Source organism: Aotus nancymaae, unplaced genomic scaffold, assembly GCF_030222135.1.
Source record: "Aotus nancymaae isolate 86718 unplaced genomic scaffold, 86718_ANA_hifiasm-v0.15.2.pri h1tg000021l, whole genome shotgun sequence".
Lineage (NCBI taxonomy): Eukaryota > Metazoa > Chordata > Mammalia > Primates > Aotidae > Aotus > Aotus nancymaae.
In genome coordinates, this window is record NW_026988433.1 from 28,240,567 (window position 1) to 28,268,083 (window position 27,517).

The window sequence follows — 27,517 nt, forward strand, 5'->3', positions numbered from 1 at the left end:
CCATCAGGGTCTGATTCAAAAGTAGCCTAACGTCTCTCCAGGAGAGTTCAAATTTTTGGGTGAAATTCTGGAAAACCTCTATATATCTATCAGGGTCATATGAAAATTTGCCAAGATTCCCCTTAGTTTGCTTTAAGTTCTGTAGGGAGAAGGGGATCTGGACCTTACTGGATCCAAATTCACTAGGCATCTGTTGGAGGGGTAAGAGTGAGACCGGGGCTTGTTTAGAGAGAGGATTTCTAGGAGGGGACAAGTGAGAGGCTGAAGCTGGATAGGAAAGTGGGGGTGGACCTGGAGGAGCAGGGCTTGAGGGAGCTGGCTCCTCTGCTGGGGGTGCCTCTGGGACTCAGATCTTTAATTCCCTGGGCTGAGTCCTTGCAGCCTTCCCTGAGACGGCAAACATGGGGGCTGGATCGATCCTACATTGTCGGCAGAGGTCTGGATTGCCTTGCAAGGTATAGAAAGCCTGCACATAGGGGACCTTAGACTATCTGTCCTTACATCTACAGAAAAGTTCCAGTTGCCAGATGGTATCGAAATGAGTAGTCCCTTCCTGAGGCCAAGCCAGTCTTTCTTGTAAATCATAATTTCGCCAAACCTTTGTGCAGGGAGCTATGAGGCACTTTTCCTCCAGATTCTGAGGGTCAAAGCAGTCCCAATGGTCCAGGATACACTCCAGAAGAGTATAAGCTGAGGATGGTGAAGAGAACTGGTCACCCATTCTGAAAGACAGGGAATAGAGATGTCCCTCATTTCCCTTCCTTCTTTCAGTGAAAACTCAGGATGTGATAGAGAGAGAAAGTGAGTGTCCTCCCTTCACTCTCCACCTCTCATCCCTGAGCCGTGGTGACCTTGGCAGGTGCTGGCCATAACTACAGTTGTGGTATGTACCCATGAAGCAGGGAAAACCTGGAGAAAAGGAATTATCTGCCCTCACCTATGCCTCCCTTTTTCCCTGCTGTCAGCAATCTTTGAGTTCCCTGGGCCTATGTATGCCGTGAGACACGGCCTCCTTCTGTGGGGTGGGAGCAGGAATTGGTTCTGCCCATTTACACTGTGCCTGTTGCGTGGCTTTGGATCCCTCAGACCTGGTTTTTCTTTCTAGGACTTCAGCCTGAAGGTTGGAATCGAGTTTGGGACTGAAAAGATATTTTAGAGGCTGTTTGTATCTGTTTAGAGTGTCTCAAATGAGCCCTGCTGAATTTGCAGTTCTCAGCCAGCAGGGGTCATTCCTCCGTTAACTTCCTTATCAGAAACAGAGTTGGGAGGGGAGCCCTCTCACATAGAAAAAGGAAAAAGAGAAAAACAGTTTAAGGGCTAAAAGGGGGAGATTCTGGGGAAAGAACCGCTTGCTTAGTGCAGCTGGGTTTCTATAATTCTTATACCTTTACCCTGGTTCAGACTGGGTCGAATTCCTTGGCTAAAAGAGAAATATTCCATTGGCGCAGCAGGCAGGAAGCGCCCATTTGTTGGCCCTTTGGGGTCCTGGCTGCCGCTGGTTTTCTCCCGCTCCCCCTTGTGACTGTTAGGTTCGGTCTTTGCTGCTGCAGGCATGCCCAGGTGCCTGAGCTGGGAGGGGTAAGAATAAGGAGAGGTGCCCTGAGTGTGCGTGCCTGTGGCTGTCAAGGTGGAGGCATACATGCCACCTCTGGGAAAAATTGGTCTGATCTGCACCTTTGGTGGCTGAGCCAAATGCTCGTTTTACTTAGTAACATTGAGGCAGCCTGTAGCAAAACTCTAAACATTATAAATAAAGAGATAAGAGCCATTTTAAACTGTGAGAGAGAGAAAAGGGACAAAGTCTGGGGGTTTTGACTGGCCCAGTTAGGGCGGTTTAAAACTTCATGAAGGGAAACAGAGCCTCTGACCTACAGGAAAGAGAGAAAGGTGGCAGGGTTTTGGAAGAGAGGCAGACCCGACAGTTTCACATTGCTCACACTTACCTTCCGCAACCCTGGATGAGCCCGCAGTTGAAACGGGAAAAGTTTTCTTGTCCCCCTCACAGGGCATGTGATGGGGGTGTGGCTTACTTCTTCAGAGCCCTACTGCTCAGACCTCTAGGGGAACATACAGACAGGAGGTTGTGGGGCTCCGACCCCATGGCAGTGTCTAGGGGTGAATGTTTACAGCTGAAGCCCCAGTGGACATGTGTTACAGAGTGCTCTTTTAGTTTTGCCATCTATAGGCAGCTTGTGTTAGCTCAATTAGACCCCTACCTTATCACAAGGACAGAGACCTTTCTGTATCCTAGGTTTTTGCCTTGGTGTACTTGAAGAATCGGATTACACATGGGCTTAGAGAATGAGTGCAAGGTTTTATTGAGTGGAAGTAGCTCTCAGCAGATGAGGGAGCCAGAAGGGAGATGGTTTTCCACTGGATCCGGGTCACTTGGAGGCCTGGGCTCTCCTCCTACTGCCCTAGCCAGACTCGACATTGTTCTGCTGGTCAATGACCTGTGGGTGCACCGGTGCCTGTTGGTGTGTTCCTCTGGACATTCAGCCATTCATGTGTTCCTCCGCTAGTGTGCTCCTCTCGATGTCCAGCTGCCTGTGTGTCTGCCTGCTAGGATCTCTGGGTTTTTGTAAGTACAGGATGGGGGCGTGGCAGCCAGGGTAGTCTTGGAAAATGCAACATTTGGGCAGGAAAACAAAAATGCCTGTCTTCATCTAGGTCCATGGGCACAGGCCTGGGGGTGGAGCCCTAGCCAGAGACCATGCCCTCCTCCACACAGCACTTCCCTTCCCCACTTTCATATCATTTAAAGGGACCACACCCCTCCCAGCACTTCCATATCAATGTTATGAAATACATATAGATAGTAAAATGGTTACTATAGTGAAGTAGATCAAAATGTCTATCATCTCTTGTAGTTTTGTGTGTGTAACAAGAACAGCTAAAATCGACTTAACAAAAATCCCTAATACTATATAATCTTTAGTGCTTATGATGTATATTAGAGCTTCAAATTTTGCCTTTTTATTTTCTTCACTATGTGTTTTAAGAGCAGAAGTTCTAACTTTAATGAAGTTCAGTTTATCAGTTTTTGCAAATGATTAGTGCTTTTTGTATCCTAAGCAATCTTTGCTTATCCCTCAGTTGTGAGGGTTTTCTGCTATATTTTCTTTTGGAGATTTTCTAGTTTTAGCTTTTATTTGAGTCTCTGACTATTTTGAATTAATTTTTGTATATGGTATATGCTAAGACTTGAGGTACATATTTTTCAGTATAAATATCTGGTTGTTACAGCACCATTTATTGGGAAGATTATCCTTCTCCCTTGAAATATCTTAGCATCTTTGTCAAAAATCAGTTTACACACTCTCTCTCTCTCTCTCTCTACATATATATATATATATATATATATATATATATATATATATATATGCAGGTCTATTTCTAGACTTTCTTCTGTTCCACTGATTTATGTCTATTCTTAAGCAACTGTTGTTTTCTTCTGAGCCTTAACTTGTTCTTGATTTTAGTTTCAAAAAGAAATCATTTACTTTTTTTAATTGCAAACTCTTCTGTAGGTAGCTCTCATACATATATGAGTATTTTTTGTTGACAGGTATAGATATACTGAATAACCAAATGTCATGTAGATGTTTTTGCCACTGTGATTTCTGCCAAAATCAACATCCTTTTATTCTCTACTCTCAACACAGAGTTTTGGCATTTCAACAGCAGTAGTAATTATATCTACAAATCCTTATGTGATGCTGTATCTCAAACCTTCTGGAAGTACAAGTTGATTATGTCTGGGTTTTCACACTTGTCACTTCTCATAGCTGCTTTTTCCACGATGTTAATTAATTAAGCATTTTTTTCCTTTTGTACATCAAACTCTATGCTGTTCTCTATATTCTTCCTTTAAGCAATGAATTTAGACTCTCCCATATCAAAACAAAATTCATTTTATAGGTTTCAAATTTCTCAGTTATTTCTTTGCCCCTTCCTTTAATCCCATCTCAATATAATGAGTTTTCTTCTTATCACGGTTTTTGTTTTGTTTTCTTTTACCTTTCTTATGTCAAAGAAATTCAGAGCTATACTTCTGATTATTTATATTTTACCTGTAATTAAAACGTTTTTCAGGTAGTTTCATTTTCTGCAGATATCTGTTACTCAGCTCCTGCAGATTTCAAAATTATCTTTATAAATCTGTTTTCTGAGACCACATGTCCCCTGCTTAAGAAATAGGTCTCAATACTGAGCTTAGGCAAGGGAAAGATGTTAGGTCATTGTTTTGTAGGGCTATTTTTTGTTTTTGTTTTTTAGTTCATTGAGTTTTCTTCCTTCTCATAAAATGACATATTCCTTATTATCAAAATTGTTTACAATCCCCACACTCAAAGGCCATCATCACAAATATTTTGGTGTGTATGCTATTTTTAAAAAAGTTTTCTAAAAATAATTTTAAAAATTTGAGTAGTACTTTGGAAAGACACTCAATAAACACTCTTAAATAAGTGAATATGTGTTTTTAGAGTAAAGTGTTTTGCTGGGCAACCTGCAGAAGGCCTATTTGAAGCGGGGATGGTGGTAGAATCAGGGCCATTTGGACTATCGGCAGAGTAGAAGGGGAGCATGTAAGTTGTACAGGGCCTATTCTCTGCTGATTGCACCTTTCCTTAATATTCTGTGGATATCAAGAACATTATAGTAATTATACTTAGCATATAGTAGAAAATTAATACATGTTAATTTTGTTTAGTTATTTATATATGCTTTATTTATACTTTTTTTCTTTTTCCTTCTTGTTAGAAACCAAGAAACAATTTATTTAGTTTGAATATTTCCTTGATTTTTAGGCTATCATTTCCTAATATCAAATGACATTAGCTGTCTCTAGTTATTTCCATTATTCCATTAGAATGACATGGTCAGATGAGGAAGTGTCTGTGGCAGGTGTAGTTAGGCAATAGTTAATGAACACCCAGCGAAGAATGATTATATCTTTAAAAATTCTAAATTGTACATTAACTATTGAATAAATAACGATATGTAGAAGGTATAAAGAATAATAACATAGTGAATACTAGTGCACTTCCCTGTCAGCTCAAAAATATAACACTACAATTGCCCTGGTACCTACCGCTTTAGAAGACAACTATGTGTCCCATTCTCCTTTCCAGGGGAAACTTGATCCTGATAGCTTTCATGGCTGTTTTCCCTTGTTATTTTACTGTATGTATTTGGACACCTAAATATTGTTTTATTTCAACATGTTTTTAAGTTTTAGAAAATGGAATCATACTGCTTAAGTCACTTTTTTTGCTCAGCATTGTGAGATTCATTCGTATGTGTAATTGTTATTCATCTACTATATTTGGTTAGACTACCATTCAGCTATTACTGTTACATAGTATTCTGTTGTGTGAATGTTCCACAATTTATTCAACCATTTTTCTTTTAATGGATTTTTAGATTGTTTTTAGCTTTTAGCTATTAAAAATCAAGGCTGTGAATGTTATCGCGTAGGTCTCCAGGAATGTGTAGTAAGAGTTTATTTTGTAAAGAAGATATTAACCATTTTATATCATGGACTCCTTGGGAATTTTTTTTTAAATATTATGGGATTCTTCTCAAATTAAGGTTTTCAAATGCATGCAATAAAATACATAGGATTATAAAGGAAACCAGCTCTTGATGTGTAATATAAAATACATATCTACATATTTTTAAAACCCTGATTTTCAAATTATTAGATTCAACAGACATAAAATTACATTTCAAGAAATATAGTCAGAAGAAACATAACATAGAGGAAAAGAAAAGAATTACAGAAACTGTACACTTGTTCACTGGAAGTTCTTGTATAAAAATTAATATAGAAGATTATTATATTCATTACTTTTTTGTCTTTTCACATTGGAACTAAATAAAAAGTCAAGAGTGATAAAGAAATTCCCTACATTAGGCCAGGCGCGTGCCCCACCCCTGTAATCCCAGTATTTTGGGAGGCCATGGTGAATGGATCACCTGAGCTTAGGTCAAGAGCATCCTGGCCAACATGGTGAAACCCCGTCTCAACTAAAAGTACAAAAAAATTAGCTGGGCGTGGTGGCAGGTACCTGTAATCCCAGCTACTTTGGGATACTGAGGCAGGAAAATCTCTTGAACCCAGGAGGTGGAGGTTGCAATGAGCCAAGTTTGTGCCATTGCACTCCAGCCTGGTCAACAAGAGCAAAACTCTGAAAAAAAAGAAATTCCCTATATTAAATGACTATGTGCATATTTTGATTACATGTCAAGTATGTAAATATTTAAAATGTTAAATATGACAAATTACCTTGTTTCTTAACTTACCAACGCTACTATAACACTATTCACAAGGATAATGTATATGTAAATTGTTTCTAGGTTTTCTTTTGTTGTTAATAGAGACGGGTCTCACTGTGTTGCCTAGGCTGGAGTGCAGTGGTGTGATCGTAGCTCACTGTAACCTTGAACTCCTGGGCTTAAGTGAGTCTCCTGGCTCAGCTTCCTGAGTAGCTAGAACTACAGGTGTGCAACACCATGCCTGGCATTTTGTTGTTGTTGCTGTTGTTGGTACAGACAGGGTCTCATCATGTTGCCAAGGCTGGTCTCAAACAGCTGGCCTCAAATGATTCTCTGGCCTTGGCCTCCCAAAGCATTAGGATTTCAGGCATAACCCACCATGCCTGGCCTAGGTTTTGGTTTACCAATGCTCATACCAGTCTCGTAGAGATGTGTTAATAGGAATGGAGGAAGGTATTTGAAAGCACTATTAGACCTTGGCAGGGTGAGAGGACAGAAAGCCAGTGTGGAGGGAAGAGAACCATCACTGGCTTTCAGGTTTGCTATAGCAGATTAGGTCCAAAGGGTCAGGATGCCTGATATTACTGAGACATTAGGAAACTTAACAAAACTGCTACAGCATCACAGCTGTTCCCAGACCTTGAGGCTGGTAACTGGCTGAAGACTGTAGAATCCAGTCAGCCCTTGTGAAAACTCATACCTGCCAAAGACTCCACAGTATTGTATTCTTACAGGAGGAAAAAAAGGGAGGGAGGGCTTCTACTGAATTCGTATCTCCAAAGTCTTACATGAGTGCAACATGGTTTAATCTAATATTTAGCTGGAACCCTGCTGGTAAGAGAGTCTGAGAAGTATAGTTCTAGGCGTTTCTCTCCTTGTAAGAAAGGAAGACTATAAAAGGAGAATGGATGCTGAGTGCCAGTAGTCAATATCTAGCACAGTACTCATTCTTCATAGTTTATTTGTATCTTCTCTTTTTATCTTAAGATTATCCAACCTTAATCAGTCTTACTTGCCTTTCCAGAAGATCAACTTTGACTTTGTCTTCACTATCATGTTTGTTTTCTATTAATGTTTGTACTTACCTTTAGTATTTTTTCATTCTACTTCAGGTTTATAATTGTTCTTTTACTAACTTCTAGATATGAATACATAGCTCATTTTTTTTTCAATCGTTCTTTTCTAATATAACTATTTAGGTGCTGCATTTCCAGCATTCTACAATTTTGATACATAAGATTTAATTATTGATTAGTTATAAATATTTAATAATTTACACTATGATTTGTCTTTGACTCATGATTGATTTTGAAGTATACTTTAAAATGTCCAAAAATATGGGATTTTTTTTTTTTTAATCTGTTACTGATTTCTACCTGCACTGCAATTAGGGAATGTGGCCTTTATGATATTAATCCTTTGGGATTTGATTGAGAATATTCTTATTGCCTAGTATGTGGACAGTTTTTATAATTACCTATGTCCTTGAAAAAAAAAGTATATTTTCTAAATGTTGGCTACAGTATTCTATATATATCCATTAGATCGAATTTGTTAATTGTGTATTTGAAATAATCTATGTTTTTTCAGATTTTATCCAGTTGATCTATTAATTTCTCAGAGAAATAGGTGATAACATCTCCCATTAAGATGGTGATTTTCTCTTTAAATGTTTTATATCCTCTGTTTTTTCTTTCCTCTGGATCTCCAAATAGATGTGCTTGAGAATTACTATCCTACATATTTATGGCATCTATTTTCTTTTCATATTTCCCCATTCTTTATATCTTTGTGCTACTTTTTATTCCTCTAGATTCATCTTTCAATTCATTACTTATATCTTCAAGTGTGTCTAATGTGCTATTAATCTCACCTATTTATTGAGTTAAATTTCAGTGAATGAAATTTTTATTTCTAACAGTTCTTGGTTTTCTAACTAATTTGTTCATTTCTTCCTTTTATTTATTTAAAAATATGATTCATACTTATTTTATATTCTGTGCCAGATTTTTCCAGTATCTAAAATCTTTCGGGTTCTGATTCCGCTTTCTGTTATTTTTGCTATTAGTATCTTATTTCATGTCTGTGTCATATGACTATTTATACTGAGCTCTTGTTCTTTTTAGAACATTGATGCTTTTTATTTTAAATTGACAAGGATTGTATATATTTATAGTATACAAGATGCTGTTTTGATATATGTATTCATTGTGGAATGGCTAAATCAAGCTAATTAACATCTATTTTTCGCAACGTTATTTTTTTCGCAACATTATTTTTTTGTGATGAGAACATTTAAAATCTACTCTTTCAACAATTTTCAAGTGTAGTCATGTGCTGTGTATCAAGATTTTGGTCAATGACAGACCACATATATGTTTGCAGTCCTATGATTATAATGGAACTGACAAATTCCTGTCACCTAGTGATGTCGTGGCTATACTGTCCTAGTGTGTACGCAAGTTACCAAGTGTGTCCTAGTTATGCTGGTATAAACCTGCTGCACTGCCAAGCATAGAGAAGTCTAGCACACTTCATTATGTATAGTACATAATAATAAACAACTGTTACTAGTTTGTGTACTTACTACTATATTCAAAAAAAGTTTAAAAACAAAAATAGGAAAAAGAGAGGGGAGAGAGGCAGGAAAAAATAAAAAGAAAAAAGCCTATAGAATAAAGATATAAAGAAGGAAAATATTTTTGTACAGCTGTACAATATTTTTGTGCTTTGTCATTACAAAAGTGTTTAAAAAGTAAAAATTAACAAGTTTATAAAGTAAAAAGTTACTAAGTTAAAAGTCAGCTAAGTTTAAAGTATCATTAGTAAAAATGTTATATTTAATGTAGCCTAAGTGTACAGTATTTATAAAGTCTACATTAGTGTACAGTAATGTCCTAGGTCTTCACATTTACTTATTATTACTCATTCACTGACTCACCCAGAGCAAATTCCAGCCCTGCAATCTTCATTCATGGTAAGTGCCCTACACGGGTGTACCATTTTTTAATTTTTTTGTACTGTATTTTTACTGAAGCTTTTCTGTGTTTAGATATATAAATACTTCCGGTTCTGTTACAGTTGCCTACAGTATTCAGTACAGTCACATACATGCTATACAGTTTGTAACCTAGGAACAATAGGCTCTACCTTATAGCCTAGGTGTGGAGCAGGCCATACCATCTAAGTTTATGGACATACACTCTCTGATATTTGCAGGGTGATGAAATTGCCTAACAATGCATTTCTCCAGATGTATTCCCATTGTTAAGCAACGCATAATTCTATATGGGAAGATGTGCATAGGTTATGTGCAAATACTACACTATTTTATACAAAGGACTTGAGTATCCTTGGATTTTGGTATCCTTGTGGTGGGGTGGGGATGGGTCCTGGAACCAATCCCCTGTGGACACCTAGGGACAGCTGTCCTCAATTTGGGATTGTTAGACCACATAACTGGTTGGGTCCTGGGCCAAATCCATGTAAGGATCACTTTGTGGTTACACATTCTTAGGGGAGACTTTCTCCCACCATGTTAGTACCACAGTCAGACAAGTTTCTTTCCTGCTCCTTCCGCAGGGGCTGGTTTATTTTTGATTAAGAGGTGCAGCTTTTTATTTTATGTGAAAATATTCTATTAGACTCTCTTACCTGAGACAGGTCTTGCTTTTGTGTCCTGTCTGCTGGGCCCTGCACCATCATCAAAACCAGCTGAGGATGCCTCCATGTCCCCTGGAGAGGCAGAGGGTACAAACGGCCCAGGGCAGCCACCTGCTGAGGATCCTCAGAGTCTTACCCCAGCGTGCTGTTTCCCTTTGTTTTGGGTCTCCGAGGATTCCTTTCCTTCATGCCAGCTCAGTGATGCATTTTAAAAGATAGTCTGTATGTTTTATTGAACATTTTAGGTTGTTGGTAGGTCGTTTGGGGGTATTTTGTTGATAATGCTGCTGAAAATGGAAGTTTCATATGGGTCTTTTAATGTGTTCTTGTTTTGTGGGCTGCATTTCTATTTTTGTTTTTCATATCTACCAGTAGAAACACTTCCTTCTTTCTCCTTTCTGGCTGTCCCCAGTCAGTGCCCCATAGGGGTAATGTGGCATGAGGGAAGCAGTGTGGGCTTTGGAATCAAACAGACCTGGATTTGACTCTACCACTTGCTAGCTGTGTTACCAGGCAAGCACTTCACCTTTCTGCATCTACATTTTCTCTTCTGAAAATAGAGATAATAATACCCACCATAGTACCCAGGAGGAAAAAAGGTAATCAAACATTAATTTTCTTTTCAGCAACACCATTTATTTCCCACCTTCCCCCACATGCCACCTAACAAAATAGTTCAAGCCAAAGAAAAGATGCTTTTATCTGAATATAAGTAGACTGAATTCCTGTTGATTGATAATCCTAAATTATTCTTAACAGACATTTAAATATTAGATTTTAATGAGTAGGGTTTCCAGCCTGGAAACATGGATTAGGGAAGCATATTTTTGTAGGGGACATGAATTCAACCTTTGTAAAGTTAGGGGTTAGGAAGAACTGTATTAATTTGTTATTTCTCAGTTTATTTGTATCATATTTCTAAGCACTCCTCTCCCAAAGAAATCATCTTTCTTCACACTATACACAAGGCGGTTATTGGCAGTTGAGGCATTAAGGGGACGCTAACACATGGGAATGTTGATTCTAGCTCAAAGAAGGAGCTGGCTGAAGGAATCAATATCGTCCAAAGCAAATATATATTTTTGTACTTTATATATTTATTTAAATTCCAAGAAATACATTTAGAACATGCATAATTAGCTGAGGTTACAAAGTTGCCTTTTCAGAAGGCATATTTACCTAGAGAAGTTATGCATATTTCATAAAGAACAAACAGATGATATAAAAACACAGTCTACCCTTGGTGTGTTCAATGTGCTTTTCCAAGGAAAAGCATGCATTTCTTAAATTATCATTTAGTTTTAAAACAAAACACGTTGCACTAAGAAGTGTCTGCTACTCTTATTGTCATTTTAATAATTTATTACACAGAGTTCCAAGAAAACTGATATCTTTTGTTAACTTGCATTAATGAATAAATTTAAACCTGCTTGAACTTTGTCATCACGATACCTTTTGAAATAAATTGTATGGGAAGAGAACTTTATTCGTATTGTAAAAGTAAATCCAATAAGTGGAATGAGAATGTGGAAAGGCAGAGAGAGAATATCACAGCGGTGAGTAGAGCAATTTCTGCATAATTTACAATGAAATTTCTTACCTCTGTAATTTAGAGCTAGAACAGACTATGAAGACATAAATTAGTTTTAAAGAATGAGGGATCAGAGAGGTGATAAGTCATATAACTGCCTAGTGTTAGAAAACAGACTTCTATTCCAACAATCTTTTAAATAAAGTCCATAAATTATGGGACAGTGTAATAACTGATGTATCAGTGATTATGGCACCAATATTTACTGAGTAATTACTATAAACTAAGCATTTGTTTATCCCTTTACATATGTTATCTCATTTAATTTTAGCAATCATCTTATTGGGTAGGTAGTGATAACCTCAATTTACAGATGAAGCAACCAAGACTCAGAGGGTTTTTTTCACTTGTTGACAGTAACAGCTATTCAGTGATAGAGCTGCTTGAATAGCAAACATTTGTTTCATTTATCATGTGTAAGTATTTTGCTAGAACCCAAGGGATCAAACAGAAAGAAGAGATGGTTTTCTTCTTTCAGGGATTTACACATTAGATCCCTACAACCTAACATGTAAGATGTATCTGTAAGATGAATATGTTAGATGAGTAGCTTTTTTTAATTGTACTTTAAGTTCTGGGGTACATGTGCAGAACATGCAGGTTACATAGGTACACACATGCCATCGTGGTTGGCTGCATCCATTGCTCCGTCATCTACGTTAGGTATTTCTCCTAATGCTATCCCTCCCCAGCCCCCACACCCCCCAACAGGCCCCGGTATGTGATGTTCCCCTCCCTGTGTCCATGTGTTCTCATTGTTCAACACCCACTTATGAGTGATAACATGCAGTTTGGTTTTCTGTTCTTGTGTTAGTTTGCTGAGAATGATGGTTTCCAGCTTCATCCATGTCCCTGCAGAGGACATGAATTCAACCTATTTTATGGCTGCATAGTATTCCATGGCATATTGGTGCCACATTTTCTTTATCCAGTCTATGGGCATTTGGGTTGGTTCCAAGCATTTACTATTGTGAACAGTGCTGCAGTAAACATACATATACATGTGTCTTTATAATAGAACAACTTATAATTCTTTGAGTATATACCCAGTAATGGGATTGCTGGGTCAAATGGTATTTCTACCTCTAGATCCTTGAGGATTGTCACACTATCTTCCACAATGATTGAGCTAATTTACACTCCCACCAACAGTGTAAAAGTGTTCCTATTTCTTCACATCCTCTCCAGCATCTGTTGTTTCCTGAGTTTTTAATGATCGCCATTCTAACTGATATGAGACGGTATCTCATTGTGGTTTTGATTTGCATTTATCTAATAACCAGTGATAATGAGCTTTTTTTCATGTTTGTTGGTTGCATAAATGTCTCCTTTTGAGAAATGTCTATTCATATCCTTTGCCCACTTTTTGATAAGGTTGTTTTTCTCCTGTAAATTTGTTTAAGTTCTTTGTAGATTCTGGATATTTGCCCTTTGACAGGTGGGTAGACTGCAAAAATTTTCTCCCATTCTGTAGCTTCCCTGTTCACTCTGATGATAGTTTCTTTTGCTGTGCAGAAGCTCTTTAGTTTAATCAGATCCCATTTGTCTATTTTGGCTTTTGTTGCCGTTGCTTTTAGTGTTTTAGTCACGAAGGCCTTGCCAATGCCTATGTCCTGAATGGTATTACCTAGGTTTTCTTCTAGGGCTTTTATGGTTTAGGTCTTACATTTAAAACTTTAATCCATCTTGAGTTAATTTTTGTGTAAGTTGTAAGGAAGGGATCCAATTTCAGCTTTCTGCATGTGGCTGGCCAGTTTTCCCAACACCATTTATTAAATAGGGAATCCTTGCCCCATTGCTTGATTTTGTCAGATTTGTCAAAGATCAGATGGTTGTAGGTGTGTGGTGTTATTTCTGAGGCCTCTGTTCTGTTCCATTGGTCTGTATATCTGTTTTGGTACCAGTACCATTATGTTTTTGTTACTATAACCTTGTAGTATAGTTTGAAATCAGGTAGCATGATACCCTAGGATTTTTTTTTTTCCTTAGAATTCTCTTAACTATGCCGGCTTTTTTTTGATTCCATATGAAATTTAAGGTGGTTTTTTTCCAATTCTGTGAAAAAAGTCAATGGCAGCTTGATGGGGATAGCATTGAATCTAAAGTTTATTTTGGGCAGTATGGCCATTTTCATGATATTGATTCTTCCTAAACATGAGCATGGAATTTTTTTCCATCTGTTTGTGACCTCTCATATTTCTTTGAGCAGTGGTTTGTAGTTCTTGAAGAGGTTCTTTACATCCCTTGTTAGTTGTATTCCTAGGTTTTCTCTTTGTAGCAATTGTGAATGGGTGTTCACTCATGATTTGGCTCTGTTATTGGTGTATAGGAATGCTTGTGATTTTTGCACATTGATTTTGTAGACTGAGACTTTGCTGAAGTTGCTTATCAGCTTAAGGAGATTTTGAGCTGAGACAATGGGGTCTTCTAAATATACAATCATGTTGTCTGCAAATAGAGACAATTTGACTTCCTCTCTTCCTAACTGAATACGCTTTATTTCTTCTTCTTGCCTGATTGCCTTGGCCACAACTTCCAATACTATGTTGAATAGGAGTGGTGAGAGAGGGCATTCTTGCCTTGAGCCAGATTTCAAAGGGAATGCTTCCAGTTTTTGCCCATTCAGTATGATATTGGCTGTGGGTTTGTCATAAATAGCTCTTATTATTTTGAGATATGTTCCATCAATACCTAGTTTATTGAGCATTTGTAGCATGAAGTGTTGTTGAATTTTGTCAAAGGCCTTCTCTGCATCTATTGAGATAATCATGTGGTTTTTGACTTTGGTTCTGTTTATGTGATGGATTACATTTATTGATTTGTGTATGTTGAACCAGCCTTGCATCCCAGAGATGAAGCTGACTTGATCATGATGAATAAGCTTTTTGATGTGCTGTTGGATTCAGTTTGCCAGTATTTTATTGAGGATTTTCACATCCATGTCATCAGGGATATTGACCTGAAATTTTCCTTTTTTGTTGTGTCTCTGCCAGGTTTTGGAATCAGGATGATGTTGGTCTCATAAAATGAGTTAGATAGGATTCCTTCTTTTTCTGTTGTTTGGAATAGTTTCAGAAGGAATGGTGCCAGCTCCTCTTTGTACCTCTGGTAGAATTTGGCTGTGAAACTGTCTGGTCCTGGACTTTTTTTGGTTGGTAGGCTATTAATTGCTCCCTCAATTTCAGACCATGTTATTGGTCTATTCAGGAATTCAGCTTCTTCCTGGTATAGTCTTGGGAGGGTGTAAGTGTCCAAGAATTTATCCATTTCTTCTAGATTTTCTGTTTTATTTGCATAAAGGTGTTTATTGTGTTCTCTGATGGTAGTTTGTATTTCTATGGGATTGGTGGTAATATTACCTTTATCATTTTGTATTGCGTCTATTTGACTCTTCTCTCTTTTCTTCTTTATTAGTCTGGCTAGTAGTCTATTTTGTTGATCTTTTCAAAAAACCAGCTCCTAGAGTCATTGATATTTTTGAAGGGCTTTTTGTGTGTCTATCTCCTTCAGTTCTGCTTTGATCTTGGTTATTTCTTGTCTTCTGCTGGCTTTTGAATTTGTTTGTTCTTGCTTCTCTAGTTCTTTTAATTGTGACATTAGCATGTTGATTTTAGACCTTTCCTGCTTTCTCTGTTGTGCATTTAGTGCTATAAATTTCCCTCTACACATTGCTTTAAATGCGTCCCAGAGATTCTGGCACGTTGTGTCTTTGTTCTCATTGGTTTCAAAGAATGTCTTTATTTCTGCTTTCATTTTTGTTATTTATCCAGTAGTCATTTAGGAGCAGATTGTTCAGTTTCCATATAGTTGTGTGGTTCTGAGTGAGTTTCTTAATCCTGAGTTCTAATTTGAATGCACTGTGGTCTGAGAGACTGTTTGTTATGATTTCCATTCTTCTGCATTTGCTGAGGAGTGCTTTACCTCCAATTACGTGATCAGTTTTAGAATAAGTGCAATGTGGAGCTGAGAAGAATGTATATTCTGTTGATTTGGTGTGGAGGGTTTTGTAGATGTCTATTAGGTCCACTTGGTCCAGAGCTGAGTTCAAGTCCTGAATAGGCTTGTTAATTTTCTGTTTCATTGATCTAATATTGACAGTGGGGTGTAAAGTCTCCCAACTATTATTGTGTGGGAGTCTAAGTCTCTCTGTAGGGGTCTAAGAACTTGCTTTATGAATCTGGGTGCACCTGCTTTGGGTGCCTATGTATTTAGGATAGTCAGCTCTTCTTGTTGCATTGATCCCTTTACCATTATGTAATACCCTTCTTTGTGTCTTTTGATATTTGATGGTTCAAAGTGTGTTTTATCAGAGATTAGGATTGCAACCTCTGCTTTTTTTTTTTTAACTTTCCATTTGCTTGGTATATCTTTCTCCATCCCTTTATTTTGAGCTCACATGTCTTTGCATGTGAGGTGGGTCTCCTGGATACAGCACACCAATGGCTCTTGACTCTTTATCCAATTTGCCATTCTGTGTCTTTTCATTGGGGCATTTAGCCCATTTACATTTAAGGTTAATATTGTTATGTGTGAATTTGATCCTGCCATTATGATGCTAGCTGTTTATTTTGCCCATTAGTTGATGCAGTTTTTTCCTAGTGTCGATGGTCTTTACAATTTGATAAGTTAAGTTTTTGCAGTGGCTGGTACCAGTTGTTCCTTTCCATGTTTGGTACTTCCTTCAGGAGCTCATGTATGGCAGGCCTGGTGGTGACAAAAATCTCTCAGCATTTGCTTTTCCTTAAAGGATTTTATTTCTCCTTTGCTCATGAAGCATAGTTTGTCTGGATATGAAATTCTGGGTTGAAAATTCTTTTTAAGAATGTTGAATATTAGTCCCCCACTCTCTTCTGGCTTGTAGGGTTTCTGCCAAGAGATCCGCTGTTAGTCAGTCTGATGGGCTTCCCTTTTTGGGTAACCTGACCTTTTTCTCTGGCTGGCCTTAGCACTTTTTTCTTCATTTCAACCTTGGTCATCTTTTGGCCTTAGGCCCGCCTTCAGCCTCAGCACCATCTGATACTTCCAAGTACAAACCTTTTGTGGATTCTACAGGATATACTGACTTCCTTTCTCACATGTCCCTCTCAGTAGATATTCTAAAAGTTGTAGCTCATAATGGTTAGTGAGTTACCATTACCCCAGCTGTTTACATTTTTTTTAAATTATGAAATATAAACATACAGGAATAGGAAATAAGATAACCATGTGTTTACCACTCAGCTTTATCAATTATCTGAAGCAAATATTTCAAAATTATTAAAATGCATCATATATATATGGTTGGTAACTCCTGTGTGTCCCTTCTCGAGCTCATTTCATCCCTCCCTGTTATCAGCATTCAAAATTGGCATCTTTTCTCACCATTATACTATACTGTTTACTATACTATTGCTACAAATGTATACATCTATCAATAACATAGTTTTATATTTATAAACTTTATTAAAAATCATGTGCATAGTCTTTTTTCATTCAACTTGTGTTTTTGAGATTTATATAGTTCATTTTCACTTATTTTAGCTTTGTATAGTGTTTCAGTTGTGTGACTTAACAATGAATTTCACCATTCTGTGTCAATAGAATCAATTTTTTGCTCTTACAACAGACACGCAGTGAATATTCTTGCACATTCCTCAGTATGCTTGTATAAAAATTTCTCTGCACAGTTTCCATAAGTACACCAAGATACTGGTCTTCTTAGTTCTTGGAGTAGCAACAGGGAGACCTAGAGTCAGTAGAACCCCTAAGCTAGTATCCTTTAGCCATGAACAATTTTATCCTTTTTTCCCCCAGTGGTACAGGAAAAAAATCATTATTTCTATGTAGGATTGCTGAATTAAGGAGATGTACATCTTCACATATAATAGATAATACAAAATTGTTCTCCAAAGTAGTTGTACCAGCTTACGCTCTTATCAATGTAGAGTTTTTTTTTGTTTTTTTTTTTTTTTTTAACTGAAACAAGGTACTGTAGTGATGGTTAAGAACATGGCCTTATTTCTTAATGACTACTGGATAAATAATGAAAGGCAGAAACAAAGATGTTCTTTGAAACCAATGAGAATGAAGACATAATGTACCAGAATCTCTGGAACACATTTAAAGCAGTGTGTAGAGGGAAATTTATAGCACTAAATGCACACAAGAGAAAGGAGGAAAGATCTAAAATCAACATCCTAGCATCACAATTAAAAGAACTAGAGGAACAAGAACAAAAAAATTCAAAAGCCAGCAGAAGACAAGAAATAACCAAGATCAGAGCAGAACTGAAGGAGATAAAGACGCAAAAAGGCCTTCAAAAAATCAATGAGTCCAGGAGCTGGTTTTTTGAAAAAATCAACAAAATAGATAGATTGCTAGCCAAACTAATAAATTTGAAAAGAGAGAAGAATCAAATAGATGCAATAAAAAATTATAAAGGGGATATCACCACTGATCCCACAGAAATACAAACTACCATCAGATAATACTATAAATACATCTATGCAAATAAAACAGAAAATCTAGAAGAAATGGATTAATTCCTGGACACTTACACCCTCTCAAGACTAAACCAGGAAGAAGTTGAATCCCTGGATAGACAAATAGCAAGGTCTAAAATAAGGGCAACAATTAATAGCCTACCAGCCAAAAAAAGTAGAGGACCAGACGGGTTCACAGCTGAATTCCACCAGAGGTACAAAGAGGAGCTAGTACCATTCCTTCTAAAACTATTCCAAACAATAGAAAAAGAGGGAATTCTCCCTAACTCACTTTATGAGACCAACATCATCTTAATACCAAAACCTGGCAGTGACACAACTAAAAAAGAAAATTTCAGGTCAATATCCCTGATGACATGGATGTGAAAATCCTCAATAAAATACTGGCAAACTGAATCCAACAGCACATCAAAAAGCTTATTCATCATGATCAAGTCAGCTTCCTCTCTGGGATGCAAGGCTGGTTCAACATACACAAATCAATAAATGTAATCCATCACATAAACAGAACCAAAGTCAAAAACCACATGATTATCTCAATAGATGCAGAGAAGGCCTTTGACAAAATTCAACAACACTTCATGCTACAAATGCTCAATAAACTAGGTATTGATGGAACATATCTCAAAATAATAAGAACTATTTATGACAAACCCACAGCCAATATCATACTGAATGGGCAAAAACTGGAAGCATTCCCTTTGAAATCTGGCTCAAGGCAAGAATGCCCTCTCTCACCACTCCTATTCAACATAGTATTGGAAGTTGTGGCCAAGGCAATCAGGCAAGAAGAAGAAATAAAGCGTATTCAGTTAGGAAGAGAGGAAGTCAAATTGTCTCTATTTGCAGACAACATGATTGTATATTTAGAAGACCCCATTGTCTCAGCTCAAAATCTCCTTAAGCTGATAAGCAACTTCAGCAAAGTCTCAGTCTACAAAATCAATGTGCAAAAATCACAAGCATTCCTATACACCAATAACAGAGCCAAATCATGAGTGAACACCCATTCACAATTGCTACAAAGAGAAAACCTAGGAATACAACTAACAAGGGATGTAAAGAACCTCTTCAAGGGGAACTACAAACCACTGCTCAAGGAAATACGAGAGGACACAAACAAATGGAAAATCCATGCTCATGTTTAGGAAGAATCAATATTGTGATTCTAACCATACTTCCCAAAGTAATTTATAGATTCAATACTATCCCCATCAAGCTACCATCGACTTTCTTCACAGAATTGAAAAAAAACCCTAAATTTCATATGGAACTAAAAAAGAGCCCACATGTCCATGACCATCCTAAGCCAAAAAGATCCCACATAGCCGTGACCATCCTAAGCGAAAGAAAAAAAAAAAAAGCTGGAGGCATCACCTATCTGACTTCAAACTATACTACAAGGTTACAGTAATCAAAACAGCATGGTACTGGTACCAAAACAGAGATACAAGCCAATGGAACAGAACAGAGGCCTCAGAAATAATGCCACACATCTACAACCATCTGATCTTTGGCAAAACTGACAAAAACAAGCCACGGGGAAAGGATTCCCTATTAATAAATGGTATTGGAGAAACTGGCTAGCCATATGCAGAAAGCTGAAGTTGGATCCCTTCCTTACAACTTACATAAAAATCAACTCAAGATGGATTAAAGATTTAAATGTAAGACCTAAAACTATAAAAACCCTAGAAGAAAACCTAGGCAATATCATTCAGGACACAGGCATGGGCAAGGACTTCATGACTAAAACACCAAAAGTAATGGCAACAAAAGCCAAAATAGACAAATGGGATCTAATTAAATGAAAGAGCTTCTGCACAGCAAAAGAAACTATCATAAGAGTGAACAGGGAACCTATAGAATGGGTGAAAAGTTTTGCAGTCTACCCATCTGACAAAGGGCTAATATCTAGAATCTATGAAGAACTTAAACAAATTTACAAGAAAAAAACAACTCCATCAAAAAGTGGGTGAAGGATATGAACAGACTCTTCTCAAAAAGAGACATTTATATATTCAACAACATATGAAAAAAAGCTCACCATCACTTGTCATTAGAGAAAGGCAAATCAAAACCACAATGAGATACCATCTCATGCCAGTTCATTAAAAAAGTCAGGAGACAACAGATGCTGGAGAGGATGTGGAGAAATAGGAACACTTTTACTCTGTTGCTGGGAGTGTAAATTAGTTCAAGCATTGTGGAAGACAGTGTGGCAATTCCTCAAGGATGTAGAACTAGAAATACCATTTGACCCAGCAATCTCATTACTGGATATATACCCAAAAGATTATAAATCATTCTGTTATAAAGACACATCTGCACGTATGTTTATTGCAGCACTGTTCACAATAGCAAAGACTTGGAACCAACTCAGATGCCCATCAGTGATAGACTGGATAAAGAAAATGTGGCACATATATGCCATGGAATACTATGCAGCTATAAAAAAGGATGAATTCATGTCCTTTGCAGGGACATAGATGAAGCTGGAAACCAGCATTCTCAGCAAACTATCACGGGAACAGAAAACCAAACACCGCATGTTCTCACTCATAAGTGGGAGCTGAACAATGAGAACACATGGACACAGGAAGGGGAACATCACATACTGGGGCCTGTCAGGCAGTGTGGGACAAGGAGAGGGATAACATTAGGAGAAATACCTAATGTAGATGACAGGGTGATGGATGCAGCAAACCACCATGGCACGTGTATAACTATGTAACAAACCTGCATGTTCTGCATATGTACCCCAGAACTTAAAGTATAATAATAATATAAAAAAGAATATGGGCTTTAGTGTTAGACTCTGAGTTTGAAACTGACTCCACTTGCAAGCTCTGTGATCATGGACAGGTTTCTTGGACTTTGCCTTAGGTTTTTCTTTAATGTCAGAGGATTAGTGGACCATATGCTCTCTGTGACAACTACATGGCCACTTAACCTCTTCGACTCAATTTCTGCAAATGAACATTAGGAATAGTAAACCTGCCTACTTCCTGAGAATGTAGCAAGGATTAAATAATCGACTAAATAGGCAATAAGTAAACAGTGGGCTGAGTTGTGTTGCAATAAAACTAGATTTACAAGTTTGCCACCCTGCTCCAGAAAAATCTCTTATTCAGTGCAGATATTATACAAGACATTACTAAATGTATCATATAACATATAAATTTATGTATAGAAGTATATATTTAACACATTAATATGTAAACATGCGTTATATAATATATTCATCTATTTTTCTTGCTAGTCCCAGAGAAATTAGTTACCCTCATTCTTTTAATAACTAGTGTTTCCTCCTGTATGCATTACTTATTCAATCAGCAAATTTACTTATTAAACCTCTATATACTTCAGTAATTTAGAGTTTACTACATAACTTGTTCTATTTATAGATAGCCAATTTTTGTTTAACTTCTGCTTTTGGTCTTTTCTTCTTTAACTTAACACTCTACTTTCTGAAGCAACGTATTATAAACCTAGCGTCTCCTGACATGATAATCTCTGTCTTAAGTTCACATCTCCCACCCTCCTTGCCCGGGACAAACAATTCTTATTCTCATAGGAATCTCCTATATGACATTGTCTCCAGCTGATTTGCATTCCATCAATCAGATGTTATCTACTTTTTAAATGAGTGACTTTGCTAGGTACTGAAGATGCAGATGTGAACCAGGTTCCCTGAAAATAGGGCATCCAAAACAGAGGCTAGATGTGGCCTGGCTCACGGGGGGTCCCCTGGGATGACTCTGTCTCTTCGTCTGTGCATCATGCTTTTAGTGATGGAACTTGACATCATGCTGCCTTTTTGTCTTTTCTTTCATCCCCCTAAACTAAGGCTCTTATTATTTCAAGAAGTTTAGCAGATATTAGGCCCCACATTTTCTTCAAATGAGAACAGCTAGGCTCAGAGTGGTAAGAAACTTACCCAAAGGCAGAGCTGAGAATCAAATCCAGATTTTATAACTTCCAAGTCCAGAATTCTTTCTAATATTTCATGCTTCCTCCATACCCAGAACAGACTGCCTGGTCAAACTTTATATGACTCTAAAACAGTCTCTACCAGTGAAACACTAATGAAGAACTGACCACATGCAAAGACAATGGGGCTTAAAGTACAACCTCTGACAGATGTCCAAAGGCTTGTAAAGTTCATATGCCTTTGGAATAATTACATGTCTCCCTATGTTTGGACAAGCCACTCTCCTTCCTTGTAAAAGTGTTAGAGCTAAAATGGTAACACATAGCACTTTGGGTCCAAAGGCAAACGCCTCACCCCTGTGGCCTACTTGCTAGGTTAGTGAAAGCTCTCTTGGCCTAGACTCTAGACCTGGGGTGGGCTTCCCTCTGCACGTACTAGGTGTTCCCAATAAGTGAGGGACCACAAATAGAATAATAATACTGTTAACATAGACTAATAACAGACATTTCTTGAAAGTTTGTGTGTCAGGCACTGAATTATTTAGTATATTATTTAATCCTCACAACATTCTTAGGAGGTAGGTACCATTCTAATGTTCATTTGGATAAATAGAGTCAGAAAGTTGAGCAACTTGCCTACAGTCAGCTAGCAGACAATGGAGAACTGCTGTCAAGAAGTGCTTGTAACCACTGTGCTATACTTGCCAACTTGTCCAAAACCAGTGGCCATTATCCTTTCCAGTCCCAAATTTCTTTTACTGCTTCAGGGATATGAAAATTAGAAAATCCTCCTACTCTGGGTGGATCAAAGAAAAAACCATTTATCTGGTCCCAAAATTCAAAGCATCACAAAAGCCTTTATATTTCTGATACTCCAGAAAATATTTATACGTGACACCTTCATGTTTGAATAGTCCTTTAAAATATTTCCATTTTATGTGTATATCTATGTCTATATCTCTAACTATATAGACGAGCCATTTATAAATGTATTTACCTTCTAGTTATTGATCTTACTACTGCACTGAAATTTTCCTTGGCAAGTCACAAATGGCCTTATAATTAGTAAATGAATGGTTAGTTTTCTATGTTTATTTGACATACCCGCATCAGGAGACTGTTAAATAATTCCTGATTTTAATTTTTATTTCCTTCTTCATAATGTTTTCCTTTTTCATGGGTTTATCACATAGAAAAAGTCTTTTGGAAACCGTACAATGCTATTAAAATATAAGAATTATTGTGGCCAGTGGGAGGCTAGAATAAAATGAGATCTATGTGAAAAGTTGAAGAATTTTAGTACCTGTAAACATGCATGCTATTTTTTTCTTGTGAAATGAAAATACTCTTGTCAATTAAATATTTCTTCTTTTCAAGCATGGTTCTTGACTTAGACCCATGCTGTTCCTTCCAGAAGCCAGTGGTTTAGGCTTGTGGCCATGTTTCATGAGCTAGGAATGTCCAGGCAGCAGGAGTAATCTCTGGTGTTCTCTTCTAGGTATTTACCTTGCTGTGGATTGCTGACTGGATGGTCCATCACTTCTGGAGGAAAGGAAAGGACCCAGATAGTTTCTCCATTCCCTACCTAACAGCATTGGGTGATCTGCTCGGGACAGCTCTGTTAGCCTTAAGTTTTCATTTTCTTTGGCTTATTGGAGATCGAGATGGAGATGTTGGAGACTAATAAATCCTACAAACTGTGTCAAGTTACCAAGGAAGAAGATACACTACAACCACTTATGGCTCTTTTTCAAAACTCTTAAATCAGTAGTTTGACTTTTGCCAGGGTAATCGTCAGTTGGCCCTGATCCAATTAAATGGCCTTAACTTTTTTTTTTTTTTAAGGAATTTGTGTCAAAACCAGAATGAACAGTATTTGTGCTGCTTTTCATAGAATAAATAATTTGACATAGACATAGATATAGACTCCAGCTCTGAAATTAATTAGGAAAGAATATAGGATGTTTACAGTGAATAATTTTAAAACCACAAACATAGCAAATGTACTTTATTATTAAATTTGTAATGCAGGATTAGAAGCAGAGCTCTTAGCCTTTGTTGTCTCACAGCTGTGCTGTATCCCAGGCATACTGTAAAATGAAGGGTGCCCAACCAAGCTTTGAATCGTTTTAACATTGCCCCACTCTATGCTAGCTGAGGATAAATTTACCAATTGCTCCTATTTAAACTGACCTAAATATGTTTTGCTGCGCATAAGATAAACTCACTTTTACCTCCATCTAAAATTACCCTGTGCCAATGTCAATTCAATTTCAGTTCTGCAAGTTCTTGTCAGGCTAATTGTTAAACATAGAGTGATCTCCAGAAATCTTTAATGAAAGCAGTGGGTCATTTTTTGATCATTGATTTGTTGGAAAAATGTTGTGTTTTAGAAAATGTAATCTTCAAAAACAAGATAACCTGAGATGCATTTGTAGAGACAAGATGATGTGAGAAATGGTGTGTGTGTGTGTGTGTGTGTGTGTGTGAGCGAGCGAGCGAGAGAGAGAGAGACTTCTGATGAAGAACTAAATCTTGGATTGCTGATAGCAAAGAGCATAGTGCTGTTAGAATATCAGCAATATAGAGTTATTCTTAAACATATTTTATTGATATGTTTTTGTCATTGGTCCAAATATTTTGCTACTGCCCAGAATTTACTATTTGTTACCTATATTCTTCTTCTTTTTTTTTTTTTGAGATGGAGCCTTGCTGTGTTGCCCAGGCTGGAATGCGGTGGTGCAATCTTGGCTCACTGCAACCTCCACCTCCTGGGTTCAAGTGATTCTCCTGCCTCAGCCTCCTGAGTAACTGGGATTACAGGAATGCACCACTGCACCCAGCTAATTTGCTACCTACACTCTAATTAATCATTTCTTATTTTTTTTTAAACTGTACTATTTAATATAATCAAGATAAGAAATTTAAAATGAGCAAGTGATTCATTTGCTTTTTTAAAGAAGCCTGTGACTTACCCTTTAAAAAAAAGAAGTTGGTGGATTACCTCAATTATTGTTCGTGCTTAAACATATTTATTTGTACAGGCTTATTTCTGCATGGGACCCTATCATATATACTGTATTTCTCAAATATTTTTCTAAAACTCTGGCCTATATTCTAAACAGTTGACCAACACCGTATTCAATAGGTAACCATTTTTAAAGCACATGTGGTTCATTTTTTAAAATTCAGTGCAATCTCTCAAGACCATTAGATGTTTAATAATTTAAGCTGATAAGGGTATCAAATTGCACATTAACTTTGATCATCATGACTTAAGTTGTACGTTTGTGTTATTATATAAATATTAGGTTGTTTATAAGTACATTGGGAAAAGTATTCTTGTTAAAGCTCTTTTAAATGAGGGGGCTGTGGTTTAGAGTTATATATTTTTGCTTATTTTTAAACTTAATTATTCCATTCTTCTGCCTTATAATGAAACTTTTAAGGCAGAGAACTGAACTAATTATAGAATTTCTCCTTTGGAGAGTTATAATGTCACATAGTGAACATTCTTATAAAAGAAAGAATAAGTTTAAGTTGATGAATATTTAGCTGCAAAGATTTTTTACTTTAAAAATCCATGAATATCTTTGATTCTATTGTAAAGCATTTGTAAATTACTTATTTACATTTGAGCTGTATGATTCATAAACATTTACATTTCCCACTGATTTCTATTTTGATTTTTTTAACAAAAAACATACAGTGCAAGCTACGTTTTTAAAGCATTAATCAACAACTTTAGTCTGTTGTATTACACATTCCAGTGCACATTCAAATACACAATATTATTTAATACTCACAACAGTACCTGAAAAATATGTCAGATGGGTATTCCTATCTCTATTTTACAGCATAGGAAACTGACATTCAGAGAACTTACATTTCTAAGGTTGTACAGCTGCAAAATGACCAAATTGTGAAATCCCTAACATCCGGGTTTTCATAATGCCAGTACTCTTTCAATGACACGTTTATTACCCTCCAAATGTACCAAGACTACCTAACTAATTAACTGAAAGGAAGCCAACTGGAAAAATAGGATTTTTAAAAGTGCAATAGAGTGTTACTATATCTTTTCGATTTCAGGCAGAGAAACCTCCATTTATTATAACCTGATGGTGAGTATTGCCAGCTCTAAATTATTCATATTTCTAAGACCAAGGAAAATACAGGTAAATGAAAATTTTGAAATAAAAAACAATGCCTTAATTCGTAGAATCCATCATTGCTACCACCTTGCCCAGGTCTGGCCATTTGCCGTAAATGCTGGTAAATAAATATAATGACTGATAGAGTTCTGTCTCGTTTCTCTTTTGCTACCCAACCTTGGTTAGAGCAACCAAATGTCTAAAAGGCATGTAATAGGAGAAGAAAAAAAACATTAGTCACCAATTCGCTGATTATAAAAGGGATATAGATTCCTTTAAGTTATTACTGACCTTTTGAAAGCCTTCCCGTAAGTATGCAATGGATAAAATGACTCATTTACCCACAACAATCATCTATTATCAGTCTTAAGTAATGTTAGTTCACTGTATTTATTTTTATACAACATTAAAACTTCTGCTTTCCAAACTTCTTCCTTTCACTAATTTATCAGCCACTTTATTTATATACAGATAACTCTTTAAAAAACATTTTCCTTTCTTGCCCACCATTTTTTTCTTTCAAAAATAAAGTTTCTTAGAACCTGATAAAATGGAAACTTACTTACAGTAATATATCTTCTGGGAGATGTCAAAAAATTCCACACCATAGACTATCAATGATGTAGCCAAATAAAGACCATTTAAAAAAACTTTCAGTAATTAGGCTTCCTTGCCTTTTATCTATGGTATAGTGTACCCATTTATAATGGGCTTCTGCCATCTTCGAATTGTTGTAAACTCAACTAAGAATAAAATCTAAGAAATAATTACCCAGTCTTGTTATACTTACTTCTTGATGAACTAGACAACATCAAGCCAGTGTGGAAATCTCCCAGAAGAGACTGGGGTAATTTATGTATACATCGGATATTTATGAATTATAATAAATTGGGCTTTGACCATATCTAGGCCTCCAAGGCATTGCTGTACCACTTTTGACTGTGAAATACTCTCCTCATTTCCTCACTTCTCTCATTATCCGACTTAAATTGCTTGGTTCATCAATCCATGCATCCAACAACTGCCTCTCTCATGCTGGCAGGAAGGAACACAAACTCTGGATAAAAACATCTATGTTTTGCCTGTACCTGAGTGCTTAATATGGCTCATGAAAACCACACAACTCCTCTGGACAGATCTTTAAATTTATAACCTCAGACATCAAGTTAACCCTCAATTGCCCAGCAACCTACTCTGTTTCTCCAATGACTCCACTTTCTGACAGGTCTTTGTCCCCAGCACTTTACTGAAAGCAAACTTGTTGTCAACCTAAATAGCAAAAGAGAAAGTTTCTAAAAGAAAATGATATTCAGGAATAGGTATTGCAATAGGAATGCATGTGCCACAACGTTCCCATTACATAGTGAGTATTCTCGCTGCATATGAACTACCTGCATATTCAGGGAGGTAAA

General features: G+C 36.9%; 1 protein-coding gene across 6 annotated transcripts in view; it reads left to right on the forward strand.

Annotated features, from left to right (window-relative positions):
* Positions 1-25,625, forward strand: part of SLC41A2 (solute carrier family 41 member 2) — a 148,737-nt gene extending 123,112 nt beyond the window's left edge. For all 6 annotated transcript variants that reach the window (XM_021675547.2, XM_012469199.3, XM_012469200.3 and 3 more), the window contains exon 11: positions 23,450-25,625. In XM_021675547.2, the coding sequence (XP_021531222.2) occupies positions 23,450-23,635 (186 nt within the window). In that variant the 3' untranslated portion in view covers positions 23,636-25,625. The remainder of the gene's footprint in view (positions 1-23,449) is intronic.
* Positions 25,626-27,517: the final 1,892 nt, after the last annotated feature.